Source organism: Garra rufa, chromosome 7 (genome assembly GCF_049309525.1).
Source record: "Garra rufa chromosome 7, GarRuf1.0, whole genome shotgun sequence".
NCBI lineage: Eukaryota > Metazoa > Chordata > Actinopteri > Cypriniformes > Cyprinidae > Garra > Garra rufa.
Genome location: NC_133367.1, coordinates 5,077,169 through 5,096,763, shown reverse-complemented (window position 1 = coordinate 5,096,763; position 19,595 = coordinate 5,077,169). Strand labels below are relative to the sequence as shown.

At 33.2% G+C, this 19,595-nt stretch overlaps 1 protein-coding gene across 1 annotated transcript in view; it reads left to right on the top strand.

The window, feature by feature from the left end:
* Positions 1–75: 75 nt before the first annotated feature.
* Positions 76–19,595, top strand: part of LOC141337859 (uncharacterized) — a 46,508-nt gene continuing 26,988 nt past the window's right edge. The window contains exons 1-4 of the mRNA XM_073843440.1: positions 76–124; positions 846–1,743; positions 9,251–9,805; positions 14,690–15,370. Coding sequence (XP_073699541.1) covers positions 76–124; positions 846–1,743; positions 9,251–9,805; positions 14,690–15,370 — 2,183 coding nt within the window. The remainder of the gene's footprint in view (positions 125–845; positions 1,744–9,250; positions 9,806–14,689; positions 15,371–19,595) is intronic.

Here is a 19,595-nt window from a genome sequence, read left to right as displayed (position 1 = left end):
AGTGAAGACCAGCATCAAATCATCAGGACAAAGTGAAATCTGCAGAGACAGAGTTTATTGAAGGACAGAGAGAACATGAGAGATCCTGAACCCTGCAGAATGAAACGCACTGAAGAACAAACAGGTTGGTGATTATTCTTGATCCCTCAACATAATGGCTAAATATTTTTTCAAGTTATCATAATATGAACTGATTTATTTGACATTACACAAGTACACAATGTTAGCACCCCTCTGATCAGACTTTTAGCTTTGAACTTTATTTTAGAGTTTATGTTAGTTTGAATGTCTCACATATGGTTTTTAGTCACGTGGTCAAAGGAAGTAATAAATGAAGATTGTAAATGTTGCTCTGTCTCTTTTTCTTCACTGGCGCTATCTTTTCTCTCTGGCTCTCTTCTTGAGCTTTGCTTCCAGGTTTTGTGCTAAATAGTCTTGATTCAACATCTGCATTGAAGGGCTATTAATTGCAATGCAATACAATACAGTCACATAATAATAGCAGTTTTACACCATTGTGCTTTTCAAGTTTCTTTAGTCGTTGAACCGCTGTAGTAAACCAAAGATTTTTAGTCAATATTCAGTGGATTTTCATTCAAATGTAACTTTCCATTGGTTGACAAGTTAGCAAGTTTTTAATAAATTAAATGAACATCTGAGAGTCTGTCAGAACTGTTCGATTATTGTATAGATTATTAATTATAATATTGGTTTTTATAATTACATATAACAGTTTGCGTTAATAATGCATCAGATGCGATCATAATTTTAGTAAGCCATTGTCTGCTTTCACTTCACATTTCTTAGATTTTTTGATGATTTAAATTGTAACGCTTTTATTTCAGATCTGATGGAGGGAAATGAGGAGAGTGAAGAGGAGCAACATGTCCAAACTAGAGAGAAAACTCGCTTACAGACTAAAAGAGTGACTTTACTGAAGAGAGTCAAGAAAAGTTTCACCTGCACTCAGTGTGGAAAGAGTTTGATGAGCAAAAAGAGTCTCAGCGTTCACATGAGGATCCACACTGGAGAGAAACCCTTCACATGTGATCAGTGCGGGAAGAGTTTCTCACATTCATCAGTCCTTAAGAGACACATGAACATCCACACTGGAGAGAAACCCTTCTCATGTGATCAGTGCGGGAAGAGTTTCTCACAACCAGCAAACCTTAAAACACACATGAGCGTCCACTTTGGAGAGAAGCTGCATGAATGTGATCAATGCGGAAAAACATTTGTGATGGCTTCATACCTGAAGAGGCACCTGAAAGTTCATTTAGAGAGGGAGCAATACTCATGTCCTTTATGTGGAAAGAGTTTTTTACATCTGAAAAGTTTACAATTGCATCAGAAGACACACACTGGTGTGAGAGATCACATGTGCTTTGAGTGTGAGAAGACTTTTTTTACTGCTACAGATTTGAAATTGCACCAGAGGATCCACACTGGAGAGAAACCTTACATGTGTTCACACTGCGACAAGAGATTCAATCGGTCAGGAGACCTGAAAACACATGAGATGATTCACACTGGAGAGAAACCTTACAAGTGTTCACACTGCGACAAGAGATTCAATCGGTCAGGAGACCTGAAAACACATGAGATGATTCACACTGGAGCGAAACCTTACAAGTGTTCACACTGCGACAAGAGATTCAGTCAGTCAGAAAACCGCAAAACACATGAGAGGATTCACACTGGAGAGAAACCGTTCACATGTGATCAATGCGACAGAACATTTTCGTGGGCTTCAAGCTTGAAGCAACACATGTCAATTCATTCAAAGCAGAAACTCCATTCATGTTCTGTATGTGAAAATAATTTTTCACATTTACAAAAGTTAAAAGAACATCCTTGTATGAGAAATTAAATGTGTGAGGCTGAAATTAAGTGTGAAACGACTTTTATTGCATCTGAACATTTAAAACTGCACGAGAGGATTCACACCAAATGAGAAACCGTATACATGATCAGTGTGGGAAGAATTTCAGACAAAAGTCACATTTTAAGGGACATAAAAATCTACGATGCAAAGAATCAACACAAATGACATTACTGCAGCAAAACATTGCATTGTAGGTTTTAGTCTAGAGTAAGAGATCCAGTGTGTTTTAAGTGAAGTGCGTCTATCTATTTGCCCTGTGTTTGTTTGCTTTTATCAATAAAGATTTCTTTTTTAAATTTGCTTTCCAATATTTTCTAAACATGGTTTTTCAGACTGAATATTTAGTTCAGGAGATATTTTCATGTGCTCTCTTGATTGATACAAACATGATTGGCGTCATCTTGTGTCTCACTTATCACCTTGTGTATTAATATTGTATACTTTTACATTTCATATTTACAAAGCATATTTATTAAATCATAGTTTTAAAACATAATCCAGCAATTACAAGTGCAATGTTGCATCTCTTTTGTATTAATGTCATAGCAGCTGCAAAAATGTACATGACAAAGAAACATAATCTCAATTCATAAATAAAGTTCTCCTTTTCTTCAAGAACAGCAGTGAGATTCAGATCCAAAGAATAATATTTAAAGTTTTTAATTCTGTGTTTAATTGTCTCATAATGCCTATCACCTGTAGTTTGTTTAAACTTTTATTAAGAAAAGTTCAATATGTTCTTGTTCTAAAGCTGATTTATTTTGTTTAATTTCATCCTTACTGGTGTTTTTAAAACAACTAATTATTATTCCACTATGTATTTAGGAAATGCAGATGTCAGATATACTGTTATTTTACGTTTATCTTCATTTTTATTGTCTTGATGCTTTTTCTAGTCAGTCAGTAAAGAGTCTCATTCGTTTCCACCTTTACTTTTTATATTTGCTTCAAGTATTAAACATTTATTTACCCATATTCCTTGTCTGCTGATTCGTCTTGCAGTTGCATCACGAATTAATCGATTCAAATATTTATTTATATCTAAAACACTTAAATATTTGGAGCTTTCCGTATTTAAATGTCTTGATAAAATATATTTCACACAACACATCACTGTCTGTCTTTTTACATCGCTAAATGTTTTACCACTATTTGGTTTGTTATGTAGGTTTATTATGTTTTGCCGATTTAATCAGAATTTGGCGCGTTTTTGATAATCCACCATTGGTTTCGCCTCGTGGTGATGATGTCATCAACATTCGCGCGCTTCAGCTGGAGTTTTCTGAGGTGAGCAGTTCACTCTTTCACTTAATTGTGAAATACTCTTTACACAGTTTGCTTGAGTAACATTTTTACAGGGTTGTTTCTAAATTAATTATATCAGGTCCGGTGCTATTTGTGTGCCTGCTAACACTCATGTTTGAGGTTTTTTATCATTTGATTGTTTCCAAAATGGGAAGAGCTAGCTTGAATGAAGTAAATAAAAAAAAACGAACTATATTTAGATGCATATGGACAAATAACAATATTTAAAAAGATGGGTTTCTACCAGCAAACACTCAGAATAAAGTGAGATGATCTGCTGCTGATCCTGAATGGCTTGTTTAATATTATCGGGGGTGCTAAAAATCCTGGTTATTTCATATCAAAAGATACTGTTTTCACCTCATTCATTATGCTGATGAATTAAGATCCGTAAATTGTCACATTAAGCTCATTTTATTGGTGTTGTGACACGATCAGTTATTGTGACATTACAAGATATCTGCAGTTATTTCATTAATCTGTAAATCGTGTTTCATACAATGCACGAAACTGAAACAATAAACAAAATGTTAAAGTTAACTAGCGATTTATTTGTACCTTGCACATTTGTACATTTAAATTTTCAGTTTATTTTTTTTTTTCAATCTTACATTGTTTATATTTGGTATCTATTAAATGTGTTTTTTATTGTGTATATTTATTTGCCTATATGTTAATGAAATATGAGTAGAGATAGAATTGTAAGTTATTATAAAACACTTTACAGTTTACTTTAATAGATAGATAAATGGTTATAGAGATGAACATAAATCCTCAAAAGGTGTGAATTAGTGCAGAAACATAAACTGATTTATCTTTAATTGTGGCAGATCTGCTCCTCCTTCAGTGAAGCTCTTCTCACTGCAGTTCATCAATAAATGCCGAAATATTCCCATCAGTCTACAAGTGAAGACCAGCATCAGAAAGAAGTGAAATCTGCAGAGACAGAGTTTATTAAAGGACAGTGAGAACATGAGAGATCCAGATCCCTGCAGAATGAAACACACTGAAGAACAAACAGGTTGGTGATTATTCTTGATCCTTCATCAGTGAGTCTGAAAAAATACATTTTAAAAAAGTTAATCAGGTTTAGTGTTTATAGTAAGAAAAAAGCAATGAGGCTGAAGAACAATGCAGATATAAAGCCTCAGATTTAGTGGTCGTGAAAATGCATAGTTAAATAATATAGGGGAGACTTCTGTGCATGTGCATGTTTGGGATGTAGCTTTTAATGGTAAGCCTTTTGTTTTTGTAATCAGGCTTTGAAAAAATAACATCAGCATTTGGATTTAGATTTATTGACCAATATTTGATTTATTGGCTTCCGTATATAAATAATTATGTGCATCAGCCAAAATGTTCATGTTGTTGCATTGCTACTAGAAAGAGTTCATTTGGCATGGCCATTTAAGAAATGCTTTTTTTTATGTTTTTCATAAAAAGGAGGAATTGTGTCTGGAAAAATGTTGGGTAGCTAATTACTTGTTCATTTAGTAATTACAAAGCTTTTAGTAAAATAAATTAAATACTCATCTTCCAGAACTGTACCATTACTGCATAGGCTATCAATGTTAATATTATCTAAGATAATTGTGAAGTTGATCAAACATTGAATAGTTCACATTACAGTGACATGAGTTTGTGCCTTTATTTTTTAATTAAAGCATCTTAATTGATTAATTCAATAAATAATTGTTCAGTTCATAAAATGCATCATAGCTGTTTGGCATTTCACACTTCTCTCATTTTTATGATTTATTTATATTGTAACATTTTGTAACAATATTGTAACATATTGTAACAACACGTGCCTAGTTTGCCTTTGCGTTAATCCGGCTCTGCCTGTAGTATAACGTTACATAGAGCACATGCAATCACCGATCTCAAAAGTGAAACTAAAAAGTTGCAGTTTCAATGCCCCGCATATTAATAGCGGCTCGAGCTCCATAATTAAATCTATATTTTCTCCATGTGTTTCCTTACAGCTGTGTGAGAGCGAGCTGCACTGTGAAACAGCCAATCAGAGCAGAGCTCCTCATTTAATATTCATGAACCTTCCGAATAAGGCAATAACAGAGCATTTCATTCTAGTGGCAAATCCTAGGGTTGTAAATGGAGCTGTAAAACCGTTTCTGGAGAATTTGTACCCTTTTCTATGCCATATACCTTCTATGTAGATATCAGAGAACAATTTAAAATATTGTATACATGCATTCTATGGCACCTTTAAATATAAGCACCATATAAAATATTAATTATAATTGTTCTGTTTTTCAATATTTAATTTATAAAATGTGCCAAGTTTATGTGACATTCACTAGTTAAATGTTTATATTTCAAAATCTATTTGGAGTAGAAATATTATTATGTAATTTATGTAATTAACCAAAAAACAATTTGAAAACGTTCTATTCTTGTATATAATTTTACATTTTGATATGAATTATATAGCCTGACTGTACATTTTGTATTGTTTTTTTTTTTAATAATGCATGTGTAAAATGCATGTGTACACCACTTATGGTGTATTTTAGAAAACACAGATGTATTTTAGAAAACACAGATGTAAGATATACTGTAATTTAGCTTTGCAACTGGCCCCTACTTCATTTTTATTCTCAGGAGATGCTTTGTTATCTTATTGGTCAATAAAGAGAGAGATCTGTCTCATTCATTTTCATGTTTTATATTTGCTTCAAGTATTAAACTTTTATTGTCCGTTGTTATTGTCTGCTGATTCTTCTTGCAGCAAGAACGAACAGTTTCATCATTTTATTTACACCTAAAAGCCATGAAATATTAGGTTTGCTAATATTGGGTCTTTCCATATTTATGATCATCTACGGTTGGTTTCGCCTCGCGGTGATGACGTCATCGTTCGCGGGCGCGCGCTCAGTTTGGCGGTTTTTTGAGGTAAACAGTTCACGCTATTTCACTTTATTGTAAAATACATTTTATACCGTTTGTTTAAGCAACACTTTTACAGAATCATATCTGAATTATTTTCATCAGGTTCAGTGCTATGTGTGTGTCTGCTAACACTTATATTTACACAGAGTTTTATGATTTAAATCGACTGTCAGCATCAATTGATGGTTTTCTGTTTCTCCTCACATAGAAAACGGTAAGATGTTGGGAAATACTTTGTTGTTATGAATGCTGTAAATAATATTCAAACTTTATTCGGATTTATTTTGACAAGTTTGATAAAGATGAGCTTTTACCAGCAAACACTCAGAATAAAGTGAGATGAGATTTGATCCTGAATGGCTTGTTTAATGAGTGTTTAAAGTCTGAGGCTCATCAATATGATCAGATCTGCTGAAAATCCTTTGTTTTAGTTTCAGTAGATCCTGTTTTCACCTCATTCATTATGCTGATGACTTCTAATTACCACATTAAGATCATTTTATTGGTCTCAACAGATTTAAACAACACCATCAGCTATTGTGACATTACAAGGTTCAACTATCACAGCAGTGTTTATTTATTAATCTGTGATAAACCATGTTTCATATAAAACACAAAGTTAAAACATAAACAAATTAGGTTAAACTGAATTCATTGGTGGATTATTTTCTACCTTGCACATTTCTGAAATTATATTGATATGTTTGTTTATTTTTTCACTTTTTTCAATTCTTACATTGTTTATATTTGGTGTCTTAATTGTTTATGTTTTTTCTATATTTATGTGCCTTGATATATTAATGAGAGAAAAGATAAATAATAATAGATAATGGATTTATTGCTTTTTTTGTATTTCAGCCTACAAGTACAAGCATCAAATCATTAGAAAGAAGTGAAATCTGCAGAGACAGAGTTTATTGAAGGACAGTGAGAACATGAGAGATCCAGATCCCTGCAGAATGAAACACACTGAAGAACAAACAGGTTGGTGATTATTCTTGATCCTTCATCAGTGAGGCTGAAAAAAAAAGCATTTTAAAAAAGTTTATCAGGTTTAGTGTTTATAGAAAGAAAAAAGCAAACCAATAAATAATAATATAGAAATGTTGAGAGCACATTATTGTAACGTGAAAGTAGATGAGTATAATCTCTCCGTTCACACACAGATTTCCTTTGTTCTTGCACAAAACTCAAACTGTGTTCATGACTAGATATTAATTCTTTTCACCCCTGGATTAAAAGTTGTCAAAAGTTATCAACCAGTCAGATTTACACAAATGACTGATGAAAATACTGTGTGAAATCTTATTGTCTGATAGAGATCTGAGCCTGGAATTCATTTGACAATCAAACATGAATCTGTAATTTATTTATAATTTAATAATGTTCAGTCATATAGTACAGGGTTTTTGCGGGTTATTAAAAAGTATTAAAAGTCATTAAATTGATTTTGCCAAAATTAAGTCCTTAAATGGCATTAAAAAGCATTAAATTGTTTTATACAGGCATTAAAACTTTAGATAGTGTTGAAGAAACAAATATTAACAATTTATCTTGAATGTCGCCTGTATAATTAATAACTTTGATTCACTGTCGCGAAGGATGATCACGGAGCCAGTTTGGTAATTGCTTCTGACCGGTGCAAAATTGTGTGACACAGACTTTTTAAGAGCGGCCAGTTTTAGCCTTTTAGAGTTCGAAGTTTATTATTTTTTTCTATTCAGACTTCATATTTGACATTTTGAAATCTGCAAATAATCGCTGACATTTTAAGCTGTCTCCTGATCCATTTCTAATTTGGTTCAGCAGAGTAATGTATGTTCATTGTTGCCTCATTGTAAGACCGCAAGGCTTTATACAGTAATATACACGCATTCATAACACAGCCGTTTTAGTTCAGGGCTCGAAAATGCGACCGTTTTGGGCGCATATGCTCCCAAAATTTAATCTGCGCGACCTCAAATTATATTTAGGAGCATTTGTGCGAGTGCGAGAAATTGTGTTGCGGCTTGGTTTCATTGCTTTACAAAACTTTGGCTAGTCTAACTACTGCACAGACTGTTGTGAGCTGAGACAGTGACTGGTTCGCCGTTCTCTCTTTTGATTTTGGACAATTAAAAGGTCTCCACAATCTGCTTTGGAAGAAATCTGCTATATTTCGTGTTACAGCGTACATTCTGTCAGAAACAATTCTGCCGCTTCCATCTAATATACTCCCCAATGCGCGCAAATTAGGCTACATAAAATATCTAGGCTGTTATGTGAGCTATAAGAAGTTGCGTAGTGTCTGTAGCTCTGTGTCATGCTTAAAAAATTCAGTCTCTGTTTGCACTTAGAATATTGAAAGAGTAACCTACTTTGATCATGCCTGCGTTCATTGTCTATAGGACTAAGAAAGAAGTGTTGTTTATTTTTTGTTGTTTTACTGTAGATTGTTTAAAAATGCAGTGGTTGCCTCTAATAAATGGCTGTACCTATAACAGAGAAAATAAACATCTTGTTCATGTACTCATATTTTCATTCATTCTTGTCCCTTGCTTAAGGCATAAAATAAATGTATAAAAAAGGCTTTCAGAATCAGCCCGTTTGCTTGTAAAACATCTGCAATCAGAATCGACCATGAAGAATCAAGATCGGCACATTACTAAAAAGAAATTGGGTGCTCCTAAACATTTTTTGGTGCTCCTAACTTTTTGAAGTTGGGGACACCAGTGCTACGAAGTAAAAAAAAAAAAGGTAATGTCAAGCCCTGTAGTTATTGGTTGCGTATGGCATTAAAAATGTTAGAAATGGCATTAAAAAGGGCATTAAAAGGCATTAAATAAGATTTGAAAATCCTGTTTAGTAATTACCAAGCTTTTAGTAAAATAAATTAATCAAATTAATTAAATAAATAATTGTTAATTTCATAAAATTACATAAAATAGATCATAGCTGTTGTCTGCTTTCACACTTCTCTCATTTTTATGATTTATTTATATTGTAACATTTTACTCTCATTTTAGCTCTGCTGGAGGAGAATGAGGAGAGAGAAGAGCAGAAACATCATCATGGCAAAACTAGAGAAAAAACTCTCTCACAGACAGAAAGAGTTCCTTCACTGAAAAAAAGAGACAAGAAAGGTTCCACCTGCACTCAGTGTGGAAAGAGTTTGAAAGGCAGGATGAGTCTCAACATTCACATGAGGATCCACACTGGAGAGAAACCCTTCACATGTGATCAGTGCGGGAAGAGTTTTACAAAATCATCAAATCTTAAGAGACACATGAACATCCACACTGGAGAGAAACTGCATGAATGTGATCAATGTGGAAAAATATTTTTGTGGGCTTCAAGCCTGAAGGATCACCTGAAAGTTCATTCAGAGGAGAAACCACATTCATGTTCTTTATGTGGAAAGAGTTTTTCATGGCTGAAGAGTTTAAAACTACATCAGAAGATACACACTGGTGAAAAAGCTCATATGTGCTTTGAGTGTGAGAAGACTTTTGCTACAGCTGAACATCTGAAACGACACCAGAGGATCCACACTGGAGAGAAACCTTACAAGTGTTCACACTGCGACAAGAGATTCAGTCACTCAGGAGACCTGAAAACACATGAGAGGATCCACACTGGAGAGAAACCGTATTTCTGCACTGAATGTGGGAAGAGTTTCAGTCGTTCATCAACTTTACGTAATCATACAATAAACATACACCGTAAGTAGATCATAGATCCAGCACCTTTCAAGTCTGAGGTTTCATCCGCATCAGTCGTGACACTAATGGATAGAGGATTCAAATCTGTCAAACCAGCCAGAGTGAGAGACAGGACTAAGAATCATCATCTAGAGTTTTCACAGTTAATAAAGTTCCTCTTCAAGACCTGAAAGTTTTACCTGTGAGATTCAGATCAGTTCAAAGATGGACAATATCTGAAAGTTTCATTGTTGTATAAAATGTTCAAATGATATCATTATGCTTCATTACTGTTTTTGTTCAGCTCTCTTATAAAGCATGTTTCACTTGTAGTTTGTTTACAATAAGTTTAAAGCAGTTAATCAGATTTACCGTTTGTAGTAGTAAAAAAACATAAACCAATGAATAATATAGGGGAGACTTTCAATGTTTAAAAACATGTTTCAAAATCTTTTGTGATACAAAACAAATACTGAAACTCTGAAAACTGTCCTTAATTTTCTTGTTTTGATCGAATGGTCAGTGAAATGAGGTTTGATAAACATTCAACACCAGAAAGCCAAACTAAGTATGATCTGGGCTTTTGTTTATGTATTTATTTAATTTTCAACTATCTTGTTCACTATTTTTGTACTCTAGAAAGCGTTCAATTGATGTCACTTATCGGTTGTTGCCATTTTTAAAATGCTTTCGATTTAAAAAGGAGGAGATGAAATAAATGGATATTTTGTTGTAACAGTGTTGAGTGAAATTGTTTTTGATACGATATTAGTTTTTAATACAATATGTTTTTTAAATCAAAGTTTTTAATCGATTCTAATTTTTACTATATGATACTGGATCTTAAATCAATTCAGTTAATGAACGCAACTGTAACAGGGAGTCAGACTGAGACGTGCGGATCCATTTGCAGCATTTTATTGTCAAGTTCGTAGTCGGGGCAAACAGGGTCAACACCAGCAAACAACAACAGCAAAGATAATCCAGAGAGTAAACCAGTGACCAAGCGTGAGTCAAAAACCAAATGGGCAGTCCAAAGTAACAACAGAAACAAACAGAGAAAACAAGGCAAAACAGGAAACAAAACCAGGAATAAACTAGGAAACTCTGAAAACACGGAGACTAGGAAACTGGGAAAACGCTTAGAAATGCAGCCGGGGCAATACAAGACTTCGCGAAGAAGCTGAGTGTGAGAGTGGCTTAAATGCTGTCCGTGTGATGAGCTGCAGCTGTGTGTGTGTGAGAATGAGCTGCAGGTGAATGCAGTGATTGGTGCAGTGGCTTGTGGGGGCTGAAGTCCATGAAGTGTAGTGCAAGAGTTTGTGATGACAGGACGACTCAAATCGTGACAGAAACATTGTAGCACAGATTTACCTCAGAAAAAAACATTCGGTGACCAAAAAACGTTAGTCAGCTTGAAAAATGAACACTATATAGGAGCATTTTGTTAAAAATATGCGCCATATGAAAATTTTAATTATAATTGTTCTGTTTTTCAATATTTAATTTATGATTGAATAAATGTGATTGTTTTTGTGACAGTCACTATTTAAAGGTTTATATCTCATAAAACAAATTGGAGTGGAAATATTATGTAATTTATGTAATTAACCAAAAACAATATAAAAACGTTCTATTCTTGTATATAATTTTACATTTTGATATGAATTATATAGCTTAACTGAATTTTGTATTATGTTTTTTTTTTTTTTTTTTTTTTTTATAACGCATGTGTATCACTTGTAGTGTGTTTACTCTTTAATAAAGTAGATAGTTTTTACATGTAAGCTGTTTTTGTTCCGGAAGCTGAAGAAAAGGCTGTGACACTTAAGAGAAATTGACATTTATATTTCACTTTTGCTTTTAAAACAACTTCCTGGTGTATTTTATTGGTATATTATGTTTTTATTACAGTATGTTAATGCTAATATTATGTTTTTAATGTAATATTTTAATTGTGGAGTTGATCAAGCATTGGATCATTCTCACTTCAGAAACTTTGGATGTGACTATATTTTGTTAATGTAGATCATTGTACCTTATTTTGTAAAAATGTGTCAATATGATCATAATTTGGTGCAGCCATTGTCTGCTTTCACTTCACATGATTTATTTATATTATAACCTTTTTTAACTTTAATTTCAGGTCTAATGGAGGAGAAACAACTTCATGTCAAAACTGGAGAAAAAACTCGCTCAAAGCCTTAAAGTATTTCTTTACTGAAAAGAAGAGACAACAAAGGTTTCACCTGCACTCAGTGTGGAAAGAGTTTGATGAGCAAGAAGATTCTCAAGGTTCACATGAGGATCCACACTGGAGAGAAACCCTTCACATGTGATCAGTGCGGGAAGAGTTTCACACAAGGAGGAACCCTTAAAACACACATGAACGTCCACACTGAAGAACAAACAGGTTGGTGATTATTCTTAACCCTTCATCAGTGAGGCTGAAAAAAATTAAATATTTAAACATTTAATCAGATTTAGTGTTTATAGTAAGAAAAAAGCAAACCAATAAATAATAATATAAATATAAATATCGAGAGCACATTATTGTAGCATGAAAGTAGATGAGTTCATTCACACACAGATTTCCTTTGTTCTTGCACAAAACTCAAACTTTGTCCTGTGCACTCACAAAACTCTCTGTGTTAATGCCCTAGATATTAATTCTTTTTACCCCTGAATTAAACGTTGTCAAAAGTTATCGACCAATCAGTTTCCACATCTGACTGATGAAAATATGATTTAAGACAGAACTATTTAGATCAGAGTCAGATGCACTATTAAGATGTGGAGTATATACCAAATACACCACCATTATGAATTTCTCATTTTTGGCATAACATGTTATAACTAATGCATTGGCAGACAATGTAATTACCTGTTACTGTCCTATAACTGTATATTCACTGTTTAAGAAGAGAATTTTAAATTCAGTTGAGGTATCTGACATAATGTGACATAACATTGATCTTTTATATGAAGTCATTAGAGCCATAGACTATAATATGTTGTTTTTAGATAAATTCAGAGGGGTTTGACCAACCAGTTGGACAGAGGTTATTTATCTGTACAAATCATCCAAGCACCCAATTTATAGCCATTTCTAACATACATTTGAGTAACATTGCTAAATATGATTAAACTGCAAAGAAATTTAAGAGCCATCTTTGATTGTCAAAAGAATTCCAGGTTCAGTTTCCTCTCGGCCAATTAAATTTCATGAAGTATTTTCATCAGTCAGTTGTGGACGTCTGATTGGTTAAAACAGTGTTTTCAAAGTACTTTGCATAGAGATGCATGTGTGCATTCACAGAAAAGAACTAAATACAGTCATAAAAGAGAGACAGTATGTAACAGATGGGTCAGTTTTGTGCTTTTTGGGTGCTCAACGGAGATGATCAACACAGAGGGAGCGTGAGTTTAGAGGGAGGAGACTTCAAAGAATCCCGAGAACATCTGGTCTCCTGGGAAAGTGTTAGCCTTGGCCTTCAGATAAGTTTTATCATTAGCTTAAAACAAACTGTTTACAAACTTCTGAGATGACGAGTAACGAACCATTATTTCTCGACACTATAATGATGTGCCTGATCAACTTGGTTCTCTCTCTCACTTGGAGGTTGTCTTTAACTGCACCTAAATTTAAAGTATAAAAGATGGGACTTTTGTCGGCACAGTGGAAGCTCAGCCGTGGGATAAGCGTGCATCGCCCGGCATTTCTCGGACATACGTATAGGTCTTCTACTGTGACTGCAATGGGTTCCCCAGTCTTTGAGAGTGGAGATGACGGCACGTCTCTGAGCTGTAAATATGGTCTTTATTTTCCTATTTTGCTTGGGGTTCAGCATATAACTATCCAGCTTTGTCTATCCTTTTATGCTTTTACTTGTTGATAATTGATATCATCATTATTGCCTGATTAGTATGGTGTACGGACCTTTTATTGGCGCCTCCTCTTGTCGATACACACCACACTTGTCTCACGTTGAGTTTTGAATACAATCAGAAACCATACTATAACAAATTCTTACATAGTTTATATTTGTATGTGTTTGTATCTTAATTGTATGTGTTTTCTCTATATGTGGCTAGGTATATTAATCCACATCCACACTCATCAAGAAATATTTATTTAGATTCTCATTTTTACTAAATGATATTGGATCTTAAATCAATTCAGTCAATGAACAGAACATTGTAGCGCACATTTACCTCAGAAAAAAAAACATTTGGTGACCAAAAAATGTTAGTCAGCTTGAAAAATAGAGGAGCTCTAGAGAGGAGCATTTTGTTAAATATGTGCACCGTATAAAGATATTGATTGTACGTTCTATTCTTGTATATAATTTTATATTTTGATATGAATTATATAGCCTGACTGTGCATTTTGTATTATGTTTAGTTTTTTTAATAATGCAAGTGTTTCACTTGTAGTGGGTTTACTCTTTAATAGAGTAGATAGTTTTTACATGTAAGCTGTTCTTGTTCAGGAAGAGGCTGTGACACTTAAGAGAAATTGACATTTATATTTCACTTTTGCTTTTAAAACAACTTCCTGGTGTATTTTATTGGTATTATGTTTTTATTACAGTATGTTAATGCTAATATTATGTTTTTAATGTAATATTTTAATTGTGGAGTTGATAAAACATTGGATCATTCTCACTACATAAACTTTGGATGTGACTAAATATTTTTTTATGTAGATCATTGTACCTTATTTTGTGAAAATGTGTCAACATGATCATAATTTGGTTTAGCCATTGTCTGCTTTCACTTCACATGATTTATTTATATTGTAACCTTTTTTAACTTTAATTTCAGGTCTAATGGAGGAGAAACAACTTCATGTCAAAACTGGAGAAAAAACTCGCCCACAGACTGAATGTATTTCTTTACTGAAAAGAAGAGACAAGAAAGGTTTCACCTGCACTCAGTGTGGAAAGAGTTTGATGAGCAAGAAGAGTCTTGATGTTCACATGAGGATCCACACTGGAGAGAAACCCTTCACATGTGATCAGTGCGGGAAGAGTTTCACACATTCATCAAACCTTAAGAGACACATGAACGTCCACACTGGAGAGAAACTGTATGAATGTGATCAATGCGGCAAGACATTTTTGTGGGCTGTATGCCTGAAGAGTCACCTGAAAGTTCATTCAGAGGAGAAACCACATTCTTGTTCTTTATGTGGAAAGAGTTTTTCACATCTGCAGACTTTAAAAGTTCATCAGAAGATACACACTGGTGTGAGAGATCACATGTGCTTTGAGTGTGAGAGGACTTTTGTTACAGATGAACAACTGAAACGGCACCAGAGGATCCACACTGGAGAGAAACCTTACAAGTGTTCACACTGCGACAAGAGATTCAGTCACTTAGGAAACCTGAAATCACATGAGAGGATCCACACTGGAGAGAAACCTTACAGGTGTTCACACTGCGGCAAGAGATTCAGTCGGTTAGAAACCATGAAAACACATGAGAGGATCCACACTGGAGAGAAACCGTATCACTGCACTGAATGTGGGAAGAGTTTCCGTCATTCATCCGCTTTCCGTGGGCACATAAGAAACATACACCATAAGTAGATCATAGATCCAGCACTTTCTAAGTCTAATGTTTCAACCTTACCAAGCATGGCATTATACAACACAGAGTAATAAAATCTGTCCTAAACTGCCAGAGTGAGTGACAGGACAAAGAAACATCATCTCAAGTTTTTATAAAGTATAAATCTCATCTTCAGGAGCAGCAGTTTCATCTGAGATTCAAATCAACTCACAGAACAATATGTGACCCTGGACCACAAAACCAGTCATAAGTGTAAATTTGTCGAAATTGAGATTCTTACGTCATCTGAAAGCTTTGTAAATAAGCTTTCCATTGATATATTGTTTGTTAAAATAGGACAATGTTTGTCTGAGATACAACTATTTGAAAACCTGGAATCTGAGGGTGAAAAAAAATCTAAATATTGAGAAAATCGCCTTAAACGTTCTCCAAATTAAGTTCTTAGCAATGCATATTACGAATCAAAAATCAAGTTTTTATATATTTATGGTAGAAAATGTACAAAATATCTTAATGGAACATGATCTTTACTTAATATGCGAATGATTTTTGGCATAAAAGAAAAGTCGATAATTTTGACCCATACAATGTATTTTTGGCTATTGCTACAAATATACCCGTGCTACTTAAGACTGGTTTTGTGGTCCAGGGTCACATATCTAAAGTTTTTATATACTTTTTTTTTTTTTTTTTTTTTACATATTTGTAAAAAAATGCTTTATCATTTATAATTTATCTCCAGTTTATTTCAAAATGTTCTTCAATATATTGTTTTTACAGGTTTCAAAATGTCCTTTAAGCTGAAAAAGAGGCTGATTTGTTTTCGTTTCATCTTTACTGTTGTTTTTTAAACAAGTAGTTATTCTTCCACTTAGTCTGTTTTACAAAATGCATATAGATAGATAAGATGTGCTGTCATGTAGGATTGCATCTGATCACGCACGTGCACAGGTAGGGCTCAATGCCCTTTTTGTAATTACACTCCGAAGTGGCCTTTTTTGGGGGGAGTTTTTTTTTTTTTTTTTTTTAATAAATCAATGCTATTGGTAACCCTTTACATCTGTTTGTCTTTTTAACAAAATTAAAGGTGAGGGCTCCTGCAGGTCCTTAAAAACTCCTCAGTTTAGTTGTATCAAATTTAAGGTCATAAAAAGAAAAATGAGATGGTAAATGCTTTTCCATAATTAAATGTTTTAAATGCTTAATAAAATATTTTCATTGCACACCTGACTCTCAGTCTGTCTGCATCAGAAACTGATTTACCAATATTTAGTTTGATACGTTGTTTTGTATATATTTTGCCATTTTAAATCTACTTTGGCGCGTTTTTGATGATCCACCGTTGGTTTCGCCCGCCTCGCGATAATGACGTCATCACTCGCGTGCGCTTTAGTGGCGTTTTCTGAGGCGAGCAGTTTACGATATTTATTGTAAAAAACACTTTATACCTTTAATTTAATCGAAATTTTTCACGGGATCTGAATTGTTTTTATCCTCTCAGTGCTATTTGTGCAGCTACTAACACTTATAGGTATCTAAAGAAGGCTTTGAAGGTAAGAGGGAACTATTTTGTTGTTAGGAATGTAGTTATTGGAAAAACGAAGTATATTCAGATTAATATGGACAATACATAATCTCTGATAAAGATAGTTGTCAGTATCTTTTATATCTGTGGTATTTTTTCTGTATCATTTGAGGAATAGAGCACTTTCAGCATATATTCTGACTCAAACAATCAGTTTTTACCAGCAAACACTCAGAATAAAGTGAGATGATCTGCTGCTGATCCTGAATGGCTTGTTTAATGAGTGTTTATAGTCTGAGGCTCATCAATATTAATAGAGCTGCTGAAAATCCTCTGTTTCATGATAATAGCTCCTGTTTTCACCTCATCTATGGTGCCGATCTCCTGTTATCTGTCAGTTAAAGTTTATTTCATTCTTATAGTCAGACCTAAACTATACAGTCACTATTATGATATCTACAAGACACATGTCCTAACAGCATTTTTTTCATTAGCCTGTGTTAAACTATGTTTAATATTAAACACAAAACTAAATAATAATAATAATACATTTTATTTCTAATGCGGCTTTCTTACACTCAAGGAACTACAACACTATAAAACAATAAAAGAAACAACACTACTCATAATAGCAGCCACAATGACAACACAATTACAACAATGTTCAAAAAATGGATTCAATTATGGGAACAATGATTTTTGTGAGTTACATAACTGTGCATTTATTTATTTATTTTTTAATTACTTTGTTCTTGTTCTTAACATTTCAATATTTGACTTTTTTGATCATGGCATTTGATCCTGAATTTTTCTATTTGCTATATTTCATTGCCCATATGTTAATGAGAGGGCAGATAAATGTAGAATTGAAATAGAAATAGAAAGAGATGCATGTGTGAATTAATATAAAAATCAGATAATTTACTGTAGATAGCAGATAAACATCAATGCTTATTGGTATAAAAGCAAACTTACATTTTGGCATATCTACTTTTGCAGTATTTTGGATCAAATAAATATTTGGTGAGCAGATATTGAGAGAGATTTTTGACTGGTAGTGTATTAATGGAGAAATTTGAATAAGAATGAAAATATAAGGTATTTTAAATACAACAAATATATATTTACAAAAAGATAAATAATGCTGTATAATAAAATGAATGAATGTTAAAACTGGTATAATTTTAGATTTACCATCAACGTGCACAACTAATTATAACTATAGCATACCGTTGGTTACTCTTAAATAAAACCTTTTTTTTTGTAAAACTTAAGACTGGTAGTGTATCTCTTGCAAACTGAGCCGCATTATCTTTACAGTCGCTACAGCTTCAGTCCAATAGATGGCGCAGACGTACCATCATTTATTGCTCAGAAAATGTAAAGAGTGAGTCGCTGGACTTTTACCTGAGCTCTGAACGCTTCAGAGAAGAGCGACTGGTGTATCATTTATAGTGTTACAGAAATAATTCTTTCCCAATGCGTCGCGATCTTTATTTGAACGATTTGGCTCTGGATCTTTGCTTCCAGTTTATGCGTGAATCAGCTTAATTACTTGCTACTTGCCGAGAAATATTTTAATTATTTTTTATATCTATGATTTTAATGGTGTCCTCTAGGACGGATAAATAAAACTTCTCCAATTCAAAACGCACATCTATTGTTTTCAAAAGTAACGTGACAGATCGCTTAAGCCGCTTTTTCAAAAGACTTTTTACTACACCACGGAAAACATAAACAGCAGAAGGTATGTTAAAAGTTATAAATTACGTTTGCTGTTTTTAATTGTAAAGCCATGTGAAAAAAGGCTTTTTATATTTTTTCCACAAGAGTGACTTGGTTTGATGAGGTTTTTTTTTTTTTTTTTTTTTTTTTTTTTTTGTGAAACTTCTTTTTAATTTGTGGATGAACTTTTTATGTACGACCAGTATTTGTTTGTTGTATATCCGTGTGTATGGTTGTTTCAGTGTTTGGCCAAAAGCTTAGGGAAAATTGATGGAAATCCATCTTAAGACTTGATTTTAATGTTCTTTAGCTTTATTTCTTTTAAATTATGTATGTTTGTCAATTTTTTCTTTTTCTTTAATTTACGTTTTTAAATGTTATATTTCAACAGGGCAGAAACTGTAAAGATTGGTGTCATTGTTTTGTTGTAACATGTATTTTAATCATGTTAGTGTGAGAAGTACTTTTTTTTTTTTTCAGAATACAGCCTGATTCGTAATACACTGTATTTCTAATGGAAAAACAAACTTACAATAATAATATAGCCTATAGATCTGTTGGCTTGTTTTAATGAGTGATTATAGTTGAGGCTCATCAATATTATCAGATATAAGAATATAAGTTAATAGTTTTATTATTATAAGTTAATAAGTTAATATTTTAATAGATCCTGTTTTCACCTCATTTCTTATGCTGATGACTTCAGATCTGTAAATTGCCACATTCAGATCATTTTATTGCTGTTAACAGACTTAAGCAAAAGGCTGCAGAGCTATTAAAGTTATCAGCAGTTCATCAGACTTAGTAGAAAAAAAATTTAAAATGAAGGGAAAATGTCCAAAAAAAAATAATACCGAGGGTCTTTCTATCTCCAGGGTACTTTTTTTTTTTTTTTTTTTTTTGTTCTTGTGAAAAGTTTTTATTACAGTGTATATATTAATGTGAATATTATGCTTTTATTGCAGTATATTAATGTTGATATTATGTT